The sequence below is a fragment of the Petromyzon marinus genome, chromosome 11 (assembly GCF_048934315.1).
Source record: "Petromyzon marinus isolate PM22_M1 ecotype Great Lakes invasive population chromosome 11, UKy_Petmar_22M1.pri1.0, whole genome shotgun sequence".
NCBI classification, from domain to species: Eukaryota; Metazoa; Chordata; class Hyperoartia; order Petromyzontiformes; family Petromyzontidae; genus Petromyzon; species Petromyzon marinus.
Window position 1 is genome coordinate 15,028,224 of NC_133677.1, and position 23,685 is coordinate 15,051,908.

The 23,685-nt window shown below is 43.9% G+C and overlaps 1 protein-coding gene across 1 annotated transcript in view; it reads left to right on the forward strand.

The window, feature by feature from the left end:
• Positions 1 to 23,685, forward strand: part of INO80B (INO80 complex subunit B) — a 31,500-nt gene that overhangs the window by 2,351 nt on the left and 5,464 nt on the right. The window contains exons 2-3 of the mRNA XM_032951927.2: positions 13,379 to 13,577; positions 17,970 to 18,058. Of these exons, the coding sequence (XP_032807818.1) occupies positions 13,379 to 13,577; positions 17,970 to 18,058 (288 nt within the window). The remainder of the gene's footprint in view (positions 1 to 13,378; positions 13,578 to 17,969; positions 18,059 to 23,685) is intronic.

The window sequence follows — 23,685 nt, forward strand, 5'->3', positions numbered from 1 at the left end:
CCACCCGACACATCCAACTAATAAGGGTTGTCACGTAAACAGAACATGCCAATTCGTCACTATTACAGCACACCGGTGTGTTGGAGAGCCAAGGCACAACATTTACAATCTGAATACGACGTTTCGCCAGCAATTACAACTAGCTTCATCAGGCGACAGCCAGATTTCTGGAGACGTCCACCTGTTTCTTTACTTATATAGAGGCGTAGATCATTGGTGGAAAGGCGAGGTTTAAAACAATTAGGTTTGATAAGGTTTAAATAAAAATCCTCAATATCCCGAAGGGCCAGTTAGGGTGAGGTTTTGAGGTTTATTATAAAAAAAACGCCATTTCGGCGCAGCAGGAGAAGGATGCCGGCAGGTTTACATTCTTTATGCTGCTCAATGGACGTAAGACACCTTTGCAGTATTGGCAGTGTGACGGCGTGGCCTCTCACAATCTTCAGAAGATAAGTGACAAAAGTAAATATCCAATAAATAAGTAACACATAACTGGTAGATAAGTAAGTAAGCGTACTTTTAGGATTACCAGCATTTGACCTCATCATATTACAGCTACCAGACCGGTAGTTAGCCCTTTACAGTTTTAGCACTGGTAGATTTCACACTGCGCTGAGCGGCACTACGGTAACGCCATTGCCTCCTGGCAACAAAGCCATTGAAAGTTTTAAACAAAGTTCATGGTCGTGACTGTATAGAGCTCAGCCAATAGCAGCGGTCTAAGGGACTCAGCAATTTTGATTCCGCGTCTGGTAGACGCTTGTTTAGGCCTTCCCATTGCTCAATGTAAACATTGTACTAACAATTCGAATAATTTAAAACGTGATAACGTGCAATTTTAGTGTTAGTGGTTTATTCAGCAGTGCTTTAGTCAAAGGTAAGTGTTGCATAGTGGATAGTCCTACCATGAAAAAATTAAACGAGTTATGACACGTTACACGTGTAAAATATTTTTGGGGATAGCCCGCACCTCCATATACCCCGCAGGGTCTTGTTTTTCTTGTAAAAAGTGGTAACCCCTTGGGTTATATGTGGGAATATATGGTACTGGCGAAACGTCGTACTCAGATTGTAAATGTTGTGGCTTAGCTTTCCAACACACCGGTGTGCTGTACTAATGATGAATTGGCATGTTCTGTTTACGTGACAACCCTTGCTAGTTGGCTGTGTCGGGTGGTGGTGGGTTTTAACGACACATTTATATATTTACGTGTTCTAACCCAAAAAACCTCTTATGGATGCTTTAAATGGTTACAGAAAATTGATTCTGACATACAGAAATTTGTAAACAATCACAAACTTTAATATTTACATTCATAGTTTACATCCTCGTGAAATTTGCACGTGAAAAGTTTTCTAAAGCTCTCTTTTTCTCAGTGTTTTTTCATAGATTCCATATATTTGCATCTAGAAAGTAGTGAGCAATCCGTTTTTTCTTTCCCAGACAGTTGAAACTATTTCCTTAGCAAGAATACTTGATCAGATCATTACACGCCCTAGACACCTCTGGAATTGTTATCGAAATTGGCACCCATGACTTTCCCAATTTGACCCAACCAAAGCACTCTGGAGAAAGAGCCAGCCGCTGGGACTTGGTGCTTGTGACCCAGATTCCATCCTGGTAGACAGCCCCGTCAAGCGTGTATGGGTAGAGCATCCTGATTGGGTGGTAACTGGACCACAGCTCGATGCTTCTGCCAGAATAAATTCATTCTAGCCTCATTCCAGAGGTGAGAGGACTTGCTTCGTCATACGTGACAACAGGAAGGCTTTCGAACTTTTGGACGTGATGAGTGTGTAAGTGTAGCTGTTTAAAGGGGTGACAAGGCTATGTTCACAAATGTCTCTGTAATCTATACATACGACTGCCAGGCTGGCCTTTTACTCTTCAAAGAGGATGTGTATCAACCAGAACATGTGTGGTACATAAGCTAGTCTCTGATCTTTGTTCTGTAACCCTGGCAGATATTCTCTTGGTGTTGTGAAAGCAGAAATTCCTAGCCATTCCAGAGGGGCCACGCGGATGTCTGCCAGTGGTTGGATTACAGTCAGGTCATGAAATTTTCTAATGAGAATGGTTGGCGCATCTATGTCCACGATGCGTATTTGGACAGTTTCAGTTCCGTGCTCAAAAACATGATATGTTTGAACCACAATCATATAAACTGCATGATTGACATCTGACATGGGGTTTGTTGTATATATTATATCTTGAAAAATACTAAAAATAAGAAAATTAAATGAAAGTAAAAAATGTGTAATTTTACGAATTCATGCTAATTTACGTAATTATACAAATGCATTTATGCGAATTAGGCTCTGCTTCGTTGTCTAGGGTTGTATCATCAATCGGGATAATGCAATGATTCTCGCTTTAACTTTACTGATTATGCTTTAGTGTGTTTTTATCAGGTCTCAAAATTCAGATCTCACCGCAGGAAACAGTTCTTACAATTAAGATTATTATGCATGAACTTAGGAAGGCACCACTCAGACTCTTCTGTGTTAAGCAACTTAATATCTAAAAACACTCTAACATGCGAACACTTATGCTCGGAATTGTCAACATGGTCCTCCTCGAGATGTCCTACTCATTGATCCGTACATTTACCCCTCAATGGTTGCATTTGTTAAACTGGGTAACAGAACAATCGGCTAATTCCTCAAGAGTCGAGCGAGCATACACGGTGATAGGAGAAAGTCCTTAATATTAATGTGACAATATTCGTACGAACAGTAATAAAGAAACATGTGCCTAAAGCAAAAGTAGTTATCAATTAATTAATTAGTAAGATTAAGCAATTAATGAAAACGAATGACTAAAATACTTCTAAACAATCGTATTCATGTAACTCGAAGGGCAGCAATGCTTTCCTCGATCAGCTGATATTTAACGCACCACCTTGGAATGGCAACCCTTCTTGAAACACAAGGATAACTTTTTGGAACAATCGTATTAGTCCCGATATGCGTGTTGTGTGTGTGTCGTCTTTGCCACTTGTTGAATTGGCGGCTTACACGGTACAGCGTTCCTTGTACTGAAAATACCTCGGGTTCCCAGCAGGGCCGCTGGGACGGCGTGTGTGTGTGTATTGAACACACGGCGCTCTTGCCTGCGCCAACACTCTTCCTCTTGGCGTTGCCAGCTCTCTCCACTGCTGGTTGGTTGAGTTGCCGCGATCCTCTCAGTCGGCGGTGTGCGATGATTCCGTCATCAAATAGCGCTCGCAGCTCGTCCGCTGGTTGCCGTTCCTCACTCTTGTCTTGGTTCCCAGCTGGTGCTGGTCGGTGTGAGTGTGGTCGAACCCATGGCGCTCTCGCCGGCTCTCTTCTCTTCCTCACGGGCGGCTAGTTAGGCTCTTTTCACTGCTCCGTGCTCTCTCCATGCTCTATCCCTTTGCATGCAGCTGCCAGCTTCGCGCAGCCACCCGGTGGTGCTTCTCCCACCCATACTTCAGGCTGCGCCAACTCAGGCTCTTTCCACTGCTCCGTGCTCTCTCCGCTGCTCTCTCCGTGCTCTCTCCTTTGTCGTGCAGCTGCCAGCTTCATTCGGCTCCCGGTGGTGCCTCTCCCGCCCTTACTTCAGGGCTGCGCTGGCTCAGGTCTTTCCACTGCTCTGTTCTCTCTCCTTTGGGGGGCAGCTGCCAGCTTCGCGCTGGCAATCAGTGTTGCCTCTCCCACCCTTCCTTCAGGGCTGCGCCTTGTCGTTGCTCAACTTTCGTGCTCTCCGCCCTTCTTCCAAGAGGGCTCCTGCTGTGAGCTGCTCATCGCTGGCTGAATCACTCACTCTCAAAACTTGTAAATTGTATTAGCACACCTCTTACACAACTCTGATAGCTTAGTACAATACAACTAATGCAATCCTTGATTCTGCAAGTGACTCAAAACATCAGGATGAATGTATAATAAAACTTTCAGCGATACTCTGTCGGTCCATGCCGAACTCAGCTCTTAACAATACATCGTCCCCTCTCTCTGCAAGACACGACACCCATGGTTGATCTTGTGTCCTTGGTTATAAGTGAAATTCTCCCACCTCGGCTCACCTTCTCACAACGTATCGGAATTATTTTGATTTGGCTCTCAGCCTGTGGGAATTGCTGTTTGTCAGGTATATGCGTGTGTGTGTGTTCTAATTGTATTGAAGTAATCTCATCAAAACCTGGTTCCTGTCCCCTTCAAGTGGGTTCTACCAATCCCTTTGGGCGAATCCCTGTTGACCAAGCTACAGAAGAAACGGTGAACAAAGACACCCAGACAGCTGAAGGGACAAAGGGATTCAGTTCAGTTCAGTTTATTTTGGTATAGCCATGTGAGTCATTCGGCTCTTGAATCGGGTGCAACCACAACAAACAAAAAAACGAACAAGAAAAACATCTTAAAGTGACTATGTGACTATGCAAACAGAAAATCCATGGAAAAAACAGCAAAAATATTCCTGAAAAAAGCACCGTACACCAATGCTGTGTGCAAAAAATCCCAGTGGGATGCAAGTCAAACAACAACAACCACAAAAACTTAGATTTAGGCCATCAGTCTAACTCCGTACTACAACAAAACAAACATGTCCAAACCAAAAAACTTTTCCAAATCACCAAAAAATAAAGCCATAATTGCAACGTAACAGTGATCACAAGGACTGTGACCGAATTTTTACAATAAACTACATAAATAACATGTAACACCAAACCCTAGAGCCATAGCTGGCTGCATGAGTTACCCCACAACAACAGAAGCATCGGTCGGAGTATCAAATTTTTCAATGCACCTTTAAGATCAGCACGCTAAATCAAAATACAGATAATACTTTGCAGCGTCATCCGGAGCGAAACATTTTATTTTATTTTACGCCAATGAATAGCAGTGGCAGCTTGGGGTGTACAACTCCTCTAGAGCAGTTTTGAGAGAAGATCTCATTGGCAGCGTTTCAAGTTGCAGTTTATTGGCAATAGCATTCCAGACTCTGGGGACATCAATAGCAAAGGCCCTTCCTCCAGTTTTTGTACGGCAATAGGGAATGTGAAGCTGGTAAATGAGTGAAGACCTGAGGTCAAATTTGTTCTTTGAAACAGAGAGGAGATCCAGCAGGTAGTCTGCAGATTTTTTTGTAAGTACATCGTGAATAAATAAGATCTCGTGCACAAGCCGTTGAACATTAAGAGATGCTAAGTTTGACCCAATGTAGAGATCACAGTGGTGAGTCCTATATGGGCAGTTCAATGTAAATCTTAAGGCCGAGTGATAGATGGAATCAAGCTTCTTCAGTACAGTACTTGGGGCTGATTTATACACAATGTTACAGTAGTCACAGTAGATTCAGCTTGAAGCCAGTAGCTGTGACCAAATATTACCTAACAGCTGAGTACAGACGCATGTACCTCAGACAGCTGAGAGTCCTGATAGGTCAAGGCAGGTCCAAATGGTCCCATCCAGATCTACAGGGTCCAAGGATCAAGAGAGATGAAGCAGATGTCTAGTCTCTCATTGACCTTCTGGAGAAAAACTGGATCAATCCTATGTCCTCTGATGAGACAGATCTGGTTAGCCTCTCCACTGGCACCATGGCGTCACCTGATGTAAACAGGGATCTCTTGAGATAGGAGAAGAGGCCTACCAGGTATTCAAGCAAACAAGGTTAGCTGAGGACCCACCATCTGTGAAATTCCACAACAAAATGACCAAGCAAAGTCTGAAGACATTCTCCAATTTCAGCACAACAGCACATGAACGAAAGCACAGGATGTGGTTCTGAAGGCAGATAGATTCCTTTTCAGCCACATGATCCTGGTGTGTATAAATTATGCTAATTCGAGGGATAATCGTATTAATTTATACGAGTGGGTGTGGTTATGATAATCAGGCTCCGCCTCATTGACGAGGGTCGGTTATCAATCGGGATAATACAATTAATTGTATGCAGTTATGCTAGTGTGATGCGGTATGCCAGAGTCAACTCGGCTTCGCTGTTTAACTTCGTATTATCGATCAGTATAATACAATTATTCTCGCTTTAACGTTTATTGAGTGGATTAGTGTGTTTATGTTTTAGGTCACCAAGTTCATATCTCAACGCAGAACCAGTTCTTATGCATAGATTTCAGGAAAGAATCACATGACCACTGCATTAATCAATTTATTTCTAATTAAACATTAAGTCTAAAAGATACAACTCTCGGCTTGGAATTACAACACAGTATCAACACAGGCTCATCAATGACTGGGTTGTTTCACTTTGACAACAGCACCTGTGGTTAATTCCGCCACGTAACGCGAGCTCTGTTGGTGAGAGAGAGAGAGTCGTTAAAACATGCATATGCTATTCTAATTAAAAACCTTAACTTGATAATAAATGATTATACTTGAATTGTTCACACAGTACCGCACTCATTATTGATCATATGCAACCCTTATCACGTTGTTAGCACATTGGGTCACGGAACGGTAGAGTTTTCTGTAGAGTACGCGAGTACGTGCGGTGATCAGTAACGAAAGGTACTTAAAGATTATATGACGATATTCACACGAAAAGGCGATCAAAACAGTTATTATTCCCAAAGGCACAAATATATCAACAGATCCATCGGACAGATTATATGATTACCGAAAGGGTCAAGAGTGAGGGTGTGCGGTGGGGAGCGCTCTCTCCCCTGATATCCTTATCTTGGGCCAACGTTTAATTAATTATGGACCAGTTTGCCTGATAAGGAAGCCGGTTGGATACGCTGTTCCCCCACGTGAGCGTTGCTCCGTGGCGAAGGGGTCAAGGATTAATTCGTATTGATGGATCGGTTGGTAATTTATGCGATTAGAAGTACAGCCACAAACAAAATATTAAGGAGGAAAATTATGAATATACTTATAAACGATGGACTGTTATCACCCGATCTGTAGCGATGCTTCCACGGCCACAGATGGTTCACGTTTTGGGATTGGCTTTTTGTTCCTGACTCGTGTATGGTGAGGGATATAAATTGTGTTGAATAGTCAGTGTTCAGAGTTGATTCTTTGCGTCAAACAGACGCCTGGTTTGTCGTGTGATGGGGGGCAGTGCGCGTCATACGTATCAGTCGATTCTTCTGTCACCGTGGTTGATTCGGTTCGGCTGACGTAGGTTGGCGAGCCGACACGCTGTTGTAGTTGCGATGGCCCGTCGGTAGATGGCGCACACAGCTCGCTCGTAGCATGCGTGGTGGTGCCGTCGGCTTGGCGGCTTGCCCACGTTCCGCTCTTAGCGGGCACGGTTGTATGATCGGTAGATGGCGCTCATTTGCTGGTCGCTGGCACGGTCGTGTCGCTGAGTGTTGACCACCGGTTGTGCTATCGGGCGCTGGCGATATACGTTCGTTGCGATGCTACTTTCGATGGTGTCGACTCGCACCGTGTAGCCCCGTCACTAAACAGCGAGTCTCGCCATTCTGGCGGCCGGCAGGGACCTCCTCTGCGTCGGCGGCGGCCGATCTCATGCAGGGATGAGCCGAGCTGGCAAGCTCAGCTGAGCTGATGAGCTCCTTGCTGATGAGCTGAGCCGAGCTGGTGAACTCAGCTGATGAGCTGAGCTCCGCTGATGCTGAGCCCCGATGAGCTGATGAACTCAGCTGAAGAGCTCAGCTGAGCTCCTGACGGTAGCTTAGCTGAGTTCCGGACGAACTCAGCTGAGTTCCTGACGAACTGAGGTTTCAATGCTGTAGTGTCCTCTTTTATGCCAAAATCCCTCCTCTTGGCTCCTCCCCACAAGGCGGAGCTTCTTTTGATTTAGCTGTGTGTCGTGGTCTGGAGTGTGTGTCCGTATGTGCGTCCGTTGGTATGTGTCCTCTTTCCACAAACCATAACAGGTGCTACAAATCGTCTCACAGGCGTCTCTGTCTGTGTTGCACAACCTGGAGGGAGGGGCGATATTCCCTCCGGTGCGACCTTCCCCGTGAGTCCACGTTCGTTAAGGTTTTTTTTCAAGTTAACATTTTATTCCACCATAGTCTTACAGTTATGATTCTGTATGTGGCTCGAGGTCGGTTGTGTTAGTTTCCCATCGTGGTGTTTGATTTTATTTCAAGGGAAGGTGCTCTCTTGAGCGTATGCATATTCTTATCATGTGCTGCAGGAAGACAAAGGCGGCCGGGAGACTCTCTTTTTCTCTGGCCCCCGGTTCAACATCGCTCAAGTATCATGTAGTTTTATGTTCGACCAGGTTGTGATTCACCCCGCTATCCGGGCCTCGTCATTTTAAGGTGAATAGTGTTAGTATCAGTGTTCGGTGTGACTGTCTTGTAATTTCTTTAACTTGCTTTGTTTGCTGAGGTCTGCTGACGCCTTCATTAGCAAGGAATTTCAAGGCATCTCTCTCTCTGCTCCCTCCTCTCGGCTTGCCCGTGTGGTGGGTTATCCTAGCTGCGCTGGGGGAGCGTTATCTACGTTTTCCCAGCCTTGTGAATGCAGGTGCTGAAATAATTGCTTGGCGTCTATCCTCTCTCTCACGCTACAATTTAGACAAATGTGCCTCTGCTTCTCTTCCATTGCCCTTGAGTCAACACTGCCCTATTATTCGCCTATGTCCTGAGGTTAGAGAATTCGTTTTGACTTAGGAAAAATTCTGATTGCCATACGCTTCGGTCAGGTTGTGCAGAAACTACTAAAATCTACTAAACATTCAGTATTGAATTCATAAATGGGCAATGGTTCATTGATGTAGCTCGCAGCCTGGTCTCTAATTGGAGCGAGCACGAGGATCGATAATTTTAGCCTACTCCTGTTGTTGAATTTCGAACTTTAACGTTACTTTAAAAGCAATGCAGGATAAATGGTTGAGCTTTTTTACTTAACTATGTCTGTGGCTAACGCGAACTCTCGCTGTCTCTCTCAGTCTCTGCCTGCACGGGTGACGTGTGCGTCATTCATTAGGCCTTATCTCTCCCTTGAGCAAGGTTGCGATAATTCCGCCATCCTGGCCCTCCTTCAGTTCTCATTACTTATCAACACCTGGTGTTTTGCTGGTGCTGACTTTGCGTGTTTTCTTTATTTATTTCTCTAAAAATATATATGTATCGGCAAATTTCTTGTTAATATTAAAGATTGAAAAAGGGGGCCATGTACAACACCCCCCCTCCTGCACCGGAGTTTTTTTATAATAACATTTTATGACTACTTCCTCCAGCTGCCTTTTGTGTGGCGAAGCAAGAGGCAGCGGGGTGTGAGGGGTGACTCGCCCTTTCGTGCCCCAGCTCTACATCCAGATCAAACTTATAAAAAAAATAAGCAGAATCATTCTTAATAAAAATTGGAAAAAGGCACATATACAACAGGTTTATAGAACCAACGGAGTTGACAGACTCCCCTTCTGTGATATACTGTATATGGCGTTGTCTGGTTGTCATGTGGCAGCTACATCCTTAGAAGCCAATAACAGTAAATCTACTTGTTCCATGGCAGTTTTGTTTCACCCGACACTTCCCTACACACACACCTTTCCCCTGTTATAATGTTTTTATTTGGGTGAACTCTTTTAAACTGCCTGATATATAAGTATTCCACATAACGTCCACACTCTTGGCTTGCAGTAATTCCATCCCACATAGGGTTCGAAAAACCGTATCTGCATAGTCATTGAATGGGAATGTGATGAACAATAACTGCATCGTCCAACACTTAAGAGTTAGAGGTGGTTCAGGATTTTTAATATTAGCCTTTCTCTGACACCAGTCTGATATTTATTGTTGCACCTTGAAACTAACGAAAGATCTAATTTTCCCTTATTTTAAAAGAGAACAGCTAGTACGTTAATGGTAACAATGTGTTGAAGCATAAGCGTCCCTGGGAGAAAAAAATGTGCACATTCGTCAAGAAGGCCATCCTTAAAAAGAAAAAAGTATTTAGCAGGCAACGTTTTGGGCAATGGTCCTTCACAGCATATAGAGAGGCCGGAGAGGTAGAGTGGATACGAGCTTTAGACAGCACTTTATATACCATCGGGTAGAATATAAATTAAATTTTAAACATTTCCTGATTTTTACATCATGCACTTTGTGTGCTCAATTCTCATTTCGGTAGGATTCCAATTAGAACCATGCACTGAGAGGGAAGCTGGGACAAGTATCCTGGAGGAGGGTCATGTTGGCATGTTAACATGTGGAAAATAAATCGCCACTTATCTGCTTTGTCCAGGGCCTTGCACGGGTGTCAATGCCTCCCCACAACAGCCATGTGTTTCAAAACCGTCTAGCATTCTATTGTAGCCTCTCTACATGAATCTTAACATCTACATACAAAACCACTTAATAAGCACTCTTTAAATTACACATTACCTCTCAAAGCTGATGTACTTGGAGGGAGAGCCTTTCCGTTATGGCGAAAGGTAAATGCTCAGCCCTAAATGTGTTTTCTTGCACCACTGCTGGTGGAAGAGGCCTCCACAGAGGGAGCTCTTAAGAGCCACTCTACTCTTCCATGCTGGTCGAGACATCTTGAAAGAGGCAGGAGTAACCACCACTTTACCCCAGCACACTACTAACTCTGGCGAATCCATTTTTTGGGGTTTATTTTGTTTATCCCAAATTCCAGCTTCCTTGAGTCTGACTTTGAGAGGGGCATTCTAATATAAGCACCCCTACTTCAGTGTGCGACGTGCGTTTGGCATGCGTGCATTCTTCGTCTGTATTGCAGTCTGTCGGGTTTAAACAAAACTAAACTTTTGATTTTACCAGGTAAGGTCCCACAGAGCTATATAGCTCTTTTTCAGAAGCGATCTGGCCACAAATGATATCTCAATGAAGTGCCTTGTGTGGAAATGTATAGCAGCCAAAATATAAAAAAATGCATGTTTCTAAATGTGGAGGGAAAAATCGGAGGACCAGGAGAAAAATCCATGCAACCACAGGGAGAGAAACACACAAACTTCCAAATACAGGAGGCCCTTGAATATCACGGAAGTTACTTTCTTGGAGTGTCGTAAAAGCCAAAACCGCGATATTTAATACTTAAGCCTTACCTAAAATAATGGGGTGGGGTACACAGCAACCTACATAGACACATCACAATTGAAATAAGTACTGTATGCCAAATAAACAAATAAAATATACAAACTCTATACAATAAACATTCCAAGACAATAAATAGTAGTAGAAATACTGAATAAATACTGTACTTACCAATGATCATGAACCAACACAGGTATGTGTGTATTTGTCCGCGAGTGGGGAGCAGTAGTGCAACGTTTAGCGCGCTGCACGACGAACCTGGCGAACCGAGTTCGATTCCAGCTCACACCCAAAACCAGTGACAATTATCTGAATCGGTCCTGATAATCGTCACCCCTAGGTCGACTCAGCCTCACATGAGTACCTGGTGCCATGTGTAAACATCACCACTGTGGAGGCAAAGGCACCCGGGTTTCTTCTTAGCCCACATTCAGTACAAGGTACAGTTAAATGATGAGTGTAAAGTTAATGTCCCATTTTCTGTCTTCTTTCTTATCCGAAAAATACAGTCCCACAAGGATGTGTTGAATAATAGGCTTGGTCCACTGCTGGAACGTGCTCGCGGTCAGACTGCTCGCTGCTCATTCACAGCTTTGTCTGTGCATCATACTCGATCCACAGCTAGAGTGCGTTGTGGCCAGACTGCTCGCTGCTCATTCACAGCTTTGTCTGTGCATCATACTCGATCCACAGCTAGAGTGCGTTGTGGCCAGGCTGCTCGCTGCTCGTTCACAGCTTTGTCTGTGCATCATACTCGATCCACAGCTAGAGTGCGTTCTGGCCCTCGAACCAGCACGCTACCAGTTAGTCGTCGGCTCCTCTGCCACACATTCGCAGGTTGCCTGCACGCCAGGCTCGATGTGCAGCTTGAGCACGATGCGGCCACGCTGGCCCAGTGCTCGTTGCTTGTCAGCAGCTTTAGGAGTGGCTTGGTTTGTGAGCACCCATTGTTGCTCACTCTCGGAGGTCTCGTGCTGTGCAGGAGCCTGCACGTAACAATGCTGACACTGAGCTTCTTCACTACATGCAATGTCAAGTCAATTTGACTTGACAATAACAGAACTCTTCCAGCCTATGGCTTCGACAATATTTCCGTGCATACTCTATTGGTGTCTAACACAAATCTCCACTTAGGGAAGTAGCTTTATTCCACAATTGACGTTTTGCTAACAATTCCCTTACACCTCTTAGCTTCGTACAGTGTTAAGTAGAAATTCCTTTCTACGACATTAGCATGAGGGAGAGCTGAATAAAGCCACCTTGCCACTAGGGGCTCAACAACAATTCTGAATAAAGCTACCTTGCCACTAGGGGCTCAACAACAATTGTCACACCTCTTAGCATATCACAACAACTTTTCAAAGCCACGACTCTCCTCGAGACTCAAAATGTGAAGAAAGATATAAAATAAAACTTGGCTACTTTCAGGGGTACTTGGAGTCTGCCTTAGCAAGAACTCCAACTCTTAACTACTCTGAGCCTTAGCTCTGAAAAGTTCAAAACTCTTTACTTCTCGGACCCTTTCCCTCTGCAAAGCTCAAACTCCGAGCCAACTTACGAGGGCTCTCCCCAGAGTCTGCCTCTGCGAGACTGAATTGTATGTTTTTATATGCTGTTTATATCGGAATTTCACGAAGCTTTGGGTCTACTCAGCCACAGTCGTGCCGTCAATTCTCTGTGCTTGCGAAATGTGGACCTCTCTGATGGAACATCTTTGTTGGTTAGAAACATTCATGCTGCCTGCCTATGATCCATCCTGGTTTAAACAGGCTGTATTCTGTGAAGAGCTCACAAATCCTTGTAAGATCTGGATGCATTCCCATCAGTGAGCTCCTCCGACGGACAAGGCTACAATGCCTAGGTCATGTAGCCTACATGCCCAGCCACAGCGTGCCCAAACAGCTTCTGTTTGGCCGGATAGAGGGGGCTAAACGGGCTGACACATGCTGGAATAGAGATGGAATGAGGCGATTCAGGAGGAAGTGATGCTGAATGGACTTGCCGAAGACTGGTACCAGCAGTGTTAAGATCGGCCTCTATGGAGGAGGCTCGTGAAGGACGCTAGTGGGCAGTTGGAAGCAGTTGCCCTCGAACAACAATGGATGGCAGAGGAGAAATGCTCATAACGAGTGTAGCACCGGGTGGCTAAAGTGCACAGTAGGGGACACAGTGGATAGCAGAGGTGGTGCAACTGCCAGTCATCTCAGTCAACTCATGGCACCTGGGTCTGTCTCGTGACCTCCTGTCAGCGAGTCTTCAACACTTCACATGGCCTCAAAGTGCACCTGGCCTGGCACAAGCGCTGTGGTGACATCACCACCACTTAGTGGCGAATCGCGGCTGTTGTTGTTGAGAACTTGTTTTACGTGCTTCTGATTTGTACGGTGCATGTGCGGTCTGCACGTGTGCAGGGCAGGCAGGCGGCAGCATTCATTTGTTACACAAGAAAAAACACAAGAAACACAAGAAGCACAAGCGCCGGCGAGACGGGGTCGGCGCCGAAGGGGAGGTGAGCTTCTCCTCGGAGACGCTTGAGTCAGACTCCACCACTGGGAAGCCCCAGCTGAAGCTGAAGATCAAGATCGGAGGCCACATGCTCAGTACCACCAGGTGTGCGGCTCAAGGCCACAACGCTCACTGGGGCACACTGCTCGTCCCGACTCGGGGCGCTCCGGTTCGTGGCTGGTGGGCCACCCAGTGCTGGCCACTGCCAGTTATTGTGATGCCAACACAAACAGCTGATGCAGTAGAACTACTGTCATCCTTTTGCAGGAAAACTCTTTTTCGTAGCCCTATCTCGATTGAATACTCATTTCAATTTAAAGCTTTCGTGACTGCAAGGATTCATCTTCTTTGGTTCTTTCGGTAAAGTCACGTAGAATGAGAATAAAATAATAAATTGATAAAATAAAAATAGCACAATAATATTCTCACGACGTTTCGGCCACAACACAAGCGGCCTTCATCAGGTGAAGGGGACGAGACTGTCTGGAGGACCCTTCACCTGATGAAGGCCGCTTGTGTTGTGGCCGAAACGTCGTGAGCATAATTATTGTGTTATTTTTATTTGATCAATTATTTTATTCTCATTCTACGTGACTTTACCGAAAGAACCAAAGAAGATGAATACTCATTTCTTTAGAACTGCCTTTTGTATTTAGTTTGTTGTCCTTCCCCTGCATATTCAATTAGCACGGTTGGCTACGTACGGTGTGAAAGAGGTTCAACATACGTACATTACCTGTGCTCTTTTTTTATCAATAGCAGCTGCTGGGTTCATGAAAATTCATATCATCTGCGGCCCTATTTTTTCTTATTATCCGTGATTATCTGTGATTTTACCCATCATGCTTAGCGAAGCTGCTATCTTATACAAAATGTAACGCAACTTGAGTTTTAACGTGTGCTTGGGAAAGGGGCCTTGAACCGGGGCGAGTAGGGACAGGTGCAGGCTCCTCGTTCGTGTCTCCGCTGCAATGTACGGAACGCGGCTGGACGTGGCATGATCCGGACACGCCACGACCCCATTGGGTGACTAGCAGCTTAGCCCCGCGTCCTTCCTCGCGTAGGTCGACGGCGCTCGCTCGGAGCGCACGCATCGCTTTACAGTACAGTAGTTCCTCGGTTAACGTTTTTAATCCGTTCCACTAAGACTACTGTTAACCGAAATAACTGTTAATTTAATTTACTTACTTTGAAAAATAAGTACAAATCACTGAGTCTGCAAGAAAGCTGTTTCCACTGCCAAAACAGAAAACAATGTAAACAAAGCCAGTCGAGGTCTAAATGTTCATAAATGGACGTCACTGATTGTCTGAGGGCATTGCTCAGCCCACTTGCGAGCGCTCAGATTGGCCGAAATTGGCACCCAAATGCATCACGTAAATGTACCGTTAATAAACATTTTTACGCGAACCAAAAGAACGTCAACCGATGTCACTGTTAACCGAGGGACTACTGTATGGGCAAGGTCGTGGGCTTTATTAGGTGGGGAAAACCAGAAGGGCCGACTTGGTTAGGGGGATAACAAGCAACTCTCACCCAAACTTGATTTGAAGCTTTCGGTAAAGTCGCGTATAAAGAAAATTAATTAAATAAAAGAATAGTATCCTATGTATTTAAAATTGACCAAAGAGTAACTCTCAACCAGTTTTACATGAGCAATATTGTTAATAATAAAGGTTTTATGGGTTAGATCGCATAAATATAAATGTGTCTTTAACCTACCACCACCCGACACAGCCACGTAAACCAATAGGTTATGATTTCAGGACACCGGTCTGTTCAGGAGTAAATCCACAACATTTATAATTTGAGTACAATGTTTGCCGGTGATTACAACCAGCTTCAGCAGCCAGAATAGTGAAGAGGTCCTCCCGTTTCGGTCTTAAATAGAGTAAAGTTGATGTCATCATTGTGAACCTCTCAGGTGCAGTTAGTCACAGTGAATAAACAAAGTCGATTATGCATTTTATCATATTAACATAATCCATTTTCATGTATGTGCCTACATTAACCCGCCAGTGGTTTTCGCACGTGATAGGATCAAAGTGATGACTTCACCTTTACTCTATTTAAGACCGAAACAGAAAGACTTGCGGAGCCAAAGACTGCACCTGTGGTGTTGTGATAAGTTACGTGGTTGTGGAAAATTGTTGACGAGAGCGCCCCTAGTGGCGAAGTCGTCTTTTACAGCTTTTCCACAAGAAATGTATGTTCTTTAGACTGAAACAGGAGGATGTCTACACAAATCTGGCAAATCGCCTTATAAAGCTGTAATTACCAGGGAAACGTCGTACTCAAATTGTATATGTTGGTTTACTCTCGAACACACCGCTGTGCTGAAGTAGCAACCCACTGGGACGTTTTGTTTACATGACAAACCTTAACAATTGGCTGTGTCAGGTGGTGGTGGGTTAACGACATTTATATTTATGCGATCTAACCCAAAATTCCGCACCACATTGCGCACACCGCCCCTCCTCACTGCACGCCCGCACCCACCGCATCGCGCATTGCCCACGCCACAAAACGTGTGCTGCAACTGCGCTCTTGTCGCCGTCGTGGAAGATTGAGCCTTTGCAATGATGGAATCGTTACTCCGAGCCTGAGCTTATGCTTTCATGAAGATATGCGGCCCTTAACTCAGATGGCGGAGCCAGCATCCTAATCCGGCCTAATTATGCGTGAAACGCACGATGGGCAGAGGAGCTTTGCCCCGCCTCCTACGTGAATCCCGCGTGCACCACCACCAGCAGTGCCGAGTTCATCATTGTGCAGTTTGAAGCCATTGCGACCAAAGGAGCTTCGGAGCATCGTAGCTTGGCTCTCTAACACCACTTAAATCTGATGTGCAAATAATTTCACGCAATTTTCTGCCGATAATCCCGAAACAACAGGCACCCCGCTTACTGTGATGATCACACAAAGGCATGCATCTCACAAATCTCCCCTGCACATCCGTTCACTTCTGAGGCATGATTACCATATGAATTGGTATGTCTTTGAATGGGATAATTAACATACGTGTGTACTGTCCCTTCAAATGGGAAGAATTAACATATAAATAGACATGACATACACAGGATGCCCAAGCATTAATTTCTCATGGTCACCAAACAATGGAATGCACACCAGCAGAACCGTTTTACACAGACAGGAGCCCAACAGTTGCATCACAAATTCAGACTAAACTGCTTGTTTTACCACGCTAATGTGTGATTAACATGGAACACGCCACCATTTCATATCGAGACTTGTTTACTGTGAACGCAATGCAATTTTACATCTAGCCATTATTTTTTACCAATACAGCCACACTCTTAATATTTAATCACACAATTCATGTCCACTCACGACAGAACACAACACGCCTGCACTTTAAAACATTTTTATGCTCAGATTCACGGAAACTGTTCTCCTCTTGTCTTACCATGGCAGCAGTATGGTTCAGGAGCAAAATGCCAATGTTGAGGTCTGCTCACCAAGACAAAATGGCTTCACAAGATAATCGGGACCTTCTCGTTAAGTGTTCCTGTCTGACTTTAAACACGACTAACACCGTCATCTTGGCAAAATGGATATCGTTAAATTGAATCATAGAAACTCGGGCGAACGCAATTTCTTGATGCCTTACCAACCCGAGTAAGCTCTATCAGCTATGACCCTGAGGGCTAGGCCAACTCCATGCTAATGCCACGCAAACCACGGCAGCCATGTCAGGCGGGGGGGAACGGGCAGGTGAGTGGAAGCCACAGCTAAGAGACCTTCACCCAGCATCCAGCAGCCATCGACCACCATGCAAACCATTCTAGTTTGTCCGTCCACCTAATGTGGCTCTTAACAACACACGACTGATCATTGGCGACTTCAACAATGTCGACTGCGCAGCTTGGCTCACTCTGTTGGCTCCTGAAGGAGCTGTGCACTCTGGAGGTCCTTGCCAGGGCTACAGACCAGGCCACATCATCGCTGTCATCATCATTATGAGCCATGGTCTCTCAACTGCTGGCCACTTCTTCATCACTAGTCATGGTCTGCCCACTACTGGCAACATGTTATCATCACGTGCACGATACTGGATAAAAATATGATTGTGGCGGAAGCACTCTAGAAAATAAATGTTCGTGATATTTTCACGAATAAGAGGAGCTGCACATAAATTTGTCCAGTTACCCGCAGGGTTATCTGCGGGTAACAGGCATTATGTTTTTACTCTTTAGTCTTGTAGTTGATAAATTGTCAATAGAAGAGGGTAGCATTCTCACTTCACTCACTTCCAGTGTTTAATGGGTAATGGATCACAAGCGATGGGAGTTGAGCTGCTGTGATGTTTAAACTGCTGTGTAGTGGTGCTAATGTGATGTTGATGCTGCTATATGTGGTGTTGATGATGCTTTGTGTGTTGATGATGCTGTGTGTATTGATGGAGTTGTGTGTGTTGATGGAGCTGTGCGTGTTGAAGGAGCTGTGCGTTTTGATGGAGCTGTGTGTCTGTGCCAGTGTGCCTCAGTACGTTGTGGCTGCAGGAGCACCCACAACTGCTGTCGGCACGGAAGATGAGGAAGAGGAGTCCTTCAACCCCTGGATTGGTGAGCAGGAGGGTGGGTGGTTAGAATACTAAGGGTGCAAAGTGGGTTGCTGTTTACAGTAGTAATTAATTTAAGATGCATCCGCGCGCTTTCAGATGCACTTCTGCCACCGTCTGGGACACTCTCCCTTCCGATATTAGAAAGCCACTGGAGCTTTGCACTTTTAAATGTAGATTGAAAACTAATTTCTTTAGAACTGCCTTTTGTCTTTAGTTTGCCCTTCCCCCGCACCTCCGATTAGCGCAGTTGGCTATGTACGGTGCGAAAGAAATCATAAATAGATGAATGTGTACCTTAAAATCGTGTTTGTAATTTGGCGCCGTGTTGACAAATTGACATCGAGCCGGGTGACTGGGTGGTGGCTCGGGGGTCTATTGTATATAGATTGTGTTGCCATAAATAAATAAAGAATGTGGAAATTATTTTTAAAAATATGAAATTATGAAAATTAGGCTAACATTCATAAAATAATAAAATGTGTGTGCAATGTTAATTGAGTGTAAGTGTAATGTGATTAATCGTATGTGTGATTAAATGTGTGTAAAATGTTACGTGGAAATGTATGTGTATAATGTGTATTATCAATGTGTGTGTGTGAGTGTAGGTGTATTATTCATGTGTTTGTATTATCTTACCTATATAGGTCATTTTTTTTGTCTGTCTATGTGCCTGCCTGTCTGCGCGAGTACTTTGTGACGTTTTTAACACAGACTGGAGTTTGCATATCAAAAAAGAACACAGTTTAAGGTAGTTAAATGAGCAATTAATTCCTTTTATAAGCACAGGGCGGCGCCAGAGCACGCATCCGTGCATGCGCGAGAACTCTGACTCGGTGGGGGGGGGGGGGGGAATTCTCATTCACGTTCAAAATGCAACAAAAAACACAATGCTGAGGTAAATTCTTCAAAATGTGGTGTCCGCTTCTCCCCCCCGCCACCCCAATGTGTGCAGTTACGACTATAGAGTCGGTAGATACTACTACTATAGTCCGTAGATACTACTACTGTAGTGCGGGCGAGGGGATGGTGGGGGGGGGGTAGCGGTCCAGCCCCAGCCGGCCAAAGCGCCACCTCGGCCGGGAGCTCTGCACGGCACTCTGTTAAGTTAGTAGTTTACTGCTATATAGTCGATAGATACTATTTCGTTCTTTCGGTAAAGTCACGTAGGTAGAAAAATAATAAATCATGATGTTTCGATCGCAACAAGCAATTGTCATCAGGTAGAAAGATACAGCAGTAGAACTGCTGAACAAGAAAGGGCTGTTGCAACAAGAGGCTATATAGAGGTTTGAGGTGGGTGTCACCCAAGGGTAAGTAGGCGGGGTCATAGATGGAAAGGAGTCCCGTCGCCGTGCGCACGTACAACAGATGCTCCAAGGATTGACATGCTAATGCAAACGAGTGTTGTGCGTGCACAAGGCAACGGGACTCCTTTCCATCTCTGACCCCGCCTACTTACCCTTGGGTGCCACCCACCTCAAACCTAGAAATAACCTTGTTGCAACAGCCCTTCCTTGTTCAGCAGTTCTACTGCTGTATCTTTCTACCCGATGACGATTGCTTGTGTTGCGATTGAAACGTGATTTATTATTTATGTTTTTGACCTACGTGACTTTACTGAATAAACCAAAGAGTATGGATGCCTGCAGTCACGAAAACTTCAAATCGAGATTGATAGATGCTATTATAGAGTCGGTATATACGACTATAGAGTGGGTAGATACTACTGCAGTGATAGTAGCTACTACCACTACAGTAGTATATACTGACTGTAGTGGTAGCAGCTGCTGCTACAGTCAGTATATACTGACTGTAGTGGTAGTAGATACCACTACAGTCAGTATATAATACTGTAGTGATAGTAGATACCACTACAGTCAGTATATACTACTGTAGTGATAGTAGATACTACTACAGTCAGTATATTCTACTGTAGTGATAGTAGATACTGCTACAGTCAGAATATACTACTGTAGTGATAGTAGATACTACTATCGAGTCGGTAGATACTACTATAGAGTCAGTAGATACTAAACTAGATTCAAAGCTTTCATGACTGCAGGAATTACTCTTTCGTTTCGGTAAAGTCACGTAGAAAGAAATAAAATAAAAATAGAATACGACGTTTCAATTGCAACACAAGCAACCATCATCAGTTACAAATGAATGAGAAAACATACATAGTAAACTTGGAAATATAATGCAATAAAACACAGAGAGTCGGCCAACAAGTTAACACCCCACCTGGTTGATTACGTTCTTCCAAAGATGGCTAAATTTGAGAGAGAGACAAAACATAGACACGGAGACACACGGACACACAAGCAGAGAGACACTCACACAGAGACAAACAGAGAGAGACACACATAAGCACACAGAAAGACAACGTCTCTGTGTCGAGGCCTTAAATAGAGAGAGGGGGGGGGCAGAGGGGGAGTTGTGTGGAATATCTGCCCATGGGGGACGGACAAGCTGGGCACTGGACTGCTAAACAAACAAGCACGGAGCGTTGTGTGGAATTACTGCCCATAGCGGCCGGAGGAGAGAATGGACTTATAAACAAGCACGATAGAAAGCAAATTTAGTTAAATTAGGAAGTGTAATACAATGCAACAGAGAGTCGGTTAGCACACAGTTAACGCATAGCCTGGTTGATTACGTTCTTCCAAAGATTGCTAAATTAGAAGTTGTGTGAAACAAACAAGCATGGCAAACCCTCCCCGTAGAGGTGGTTCAAACTATAGAGTTAGTAGTTACTACTATGGTCAGTAGATGCTAGTATAGAGTAAATAGATACTACTATAGATTCAGTAAATACTACTATAGAGTCAGTAGTTACTACTATAGAGTCGGTCGATACTACTGTAGAGTCAGTAGATAATACTACAGTCAGTAGATACCACTATAGTCAGTATATACTGCTGCAGAGTCAGTGGATATGACTATAGAGTCAGTAGATACTGCTATAGAGTCAGATACTGCTATAGAATCTGCAGACACTACTATAGAGTCAGCAGATACTACTATAGAGTTAGTAGTTACTACTATATAATCAATGGATATGACTATATATTCAGTAGATACTACTATGGTCAATAGATACTACTGTAGAGTCAGTATTTACTACTATAGAGTTGGTTGATACTACTATAGAGTGAGCAGATACTACGAGTGAGTCAGTAGATACTACTATAGCTTGTAGATAATACTGTGGTCAGTAGATACCACTATAGTTAGCAGATACTGTTATAGAGTCTGCAGATACTACTCTAGCTTCAACAGATACTACTATGGAGTTAGTAGTTACTACTATAGTCAGTAGATACTACTATAGACTCAATGGGTACTACTATAGATTCAGTAGGTACTACTATAGTCATTTAGATACTACTTCCGAGTCAGTAGTTACTACTGTAGAGGAGAGAAATACGTGGTGCACACAGTTAAGCGGGTGCAACAGAGGGAAAACAGGTGTGCGCGTTGCAACAAGAAGTTTTCACCGACAAACCGACAGTATTTAAGGGGAGAAGCGGGTGCAATCGAGGTCGAACAGGTGCTACGCTGTGACCGGAGGTTGGCGCCTAGGAGACGGGAGATGGGGGGCGATGATAAAAGATTAATGGGACAACTGGCAGCAGCTTAAGTAGAAGCACGTGAGGACTCGGAATGAGCAGGGGGATACAGTGAGGGAAAAAAGTATTTGATCCCCTGCTGATTTTGTACGTTTGCCCACTGACAAAGAAATGATCAGTCTATAATTTTAATCGTAGGTTTATATGAACAGTGAGAGACAGAATAACAACAAAACAATCCAGAAAAACGCATGTCAAAAATGTAAAAAATTGATTGGCATTTTTATGAGGGAAATAAGTATTTGACCCCCTCTCAATCAGAAAGATTTCTGTCTCCGAGGCGTCTTTTATACAGGTAACGAGCTGAGATTAGGAGCACACTCTTAAAGGGAGTGCTCCTAATCTCTGCTTGTTACCTGTATAAAAGGCACCTGTCCACAGAAGCAATCAATCAATCAGATTCCAAACTCTCCACCATGGCCAAGACCAAAGAGCTGTCCAAGGATGTCAGGGACAAGATTGTAGACCTACACAAGGCTGGAATGGGCTACAAGTCCATTGCCAAGCAGCTTGATGAGAAGGTGACAACAGTTGGTGCGATTATTCGCAAATGGAATAAACACAAAAGAACTGTCAATCTCCCTCGGCCTGGGGCTCCATGCAAGATCTCACCTCGTGGAGTTGCAATGATCATTTGTGTATGGATATGTTATGTTTTTAAGAGAAGTTTTGAAATGTATTTTTCCCCCGGGCAACGCTGGGTACTTCCCGCTGGTTATAAATATGTGTGTGTGTAGTTCCGTGTATTATTGTTGGCTCTCTCATTGTCTAGGGTATGTATCACCAATCGTGATACATAAATGAGTCTGGCTTTAACAATTACTCATTCTCGCCTTAACATTTAATGATTATGATTTTAGTGTAATTATGTCCGGTCTCAGGATTCAGATCTCGCCCCAAAATACAGTTCTTATAATTAAGGTAATTATGCATGAACTTAGGAAGGAACCACTCAGACTCTTCTATATTAAGCAACTTTAATATCTAAAAACACTCTATTATGCGAACACACATCATCAGAATTACCACAGTAGTACTCATCCAAATATTGTACTCATCGATCCGTACAAACAAAAACATCATGGTCAAGTCTTATGGTTACGTTGTTAAACAGAGCAATAGAACAATAGGCTAACTCCTCATGGTAACGCACAAAGATAGGTAAGCCCCTAAAAATGACAATTCATACGGAAAGCGTGCTAAAGAAATGTGTGTCCAATGGCTAAAGGGGCATCAATGAATTCATTGATAAGATTATGCGATTACAAGAAACAACAGCCGATATCCGAAAAAATAGTATTAATGCGAGTGTATACATTTGGAAAATAAATGCTTATCAATTGGCTTAGTAGGACGTCAATGAATTCATTGGTAATATGCATTCAAAAGAAACAAACGACTAAAATACTTTTAACGACCATATTCATGCAACTTAAGGGACAGAATAATGTTTCTCAGTGACCGGTTAATACTTAACACACCACCTTTGAATGGCAAGCCTATGCAAAACGAACACCACGGAACAACCTTATTTGTACCGATATGCGCGTCGTGTGTGTTTGTGTGTGTAGGGGCAGTGTTGTGTATGCCGGGTCTTAAAAAAATATGCAAAATATGTAAGTTTTAATGAAAACGGAAAAAAATGCGTAATTATCAGAATTTATGCTAATTTATGTAATTATGTGCATATATTATGCTGACTATACAGGTGTAATTGTATTAAGTTATGCAAATGCATGCGATTATGCTAATGCATGCCGTTATGAAAATCGGGATGATACAATAAATTGTATTAAATTATACAAGTGTGATGTAAGTATGCTAAATTAAGCTCGGTTTCGTTGTCTAGGGTTGTATTATCAATCGGTCTATGATGTTTACTTATTCTTGTCGCTAAGTTTTTTTACTTTTACCGTTGTTAGAAGAAACAAAAAAAAGAGTTTACCAAGAAACCGTTGCCTGTTTTGTCATCCCTCGTCTGGGGAGATTGTGTCCC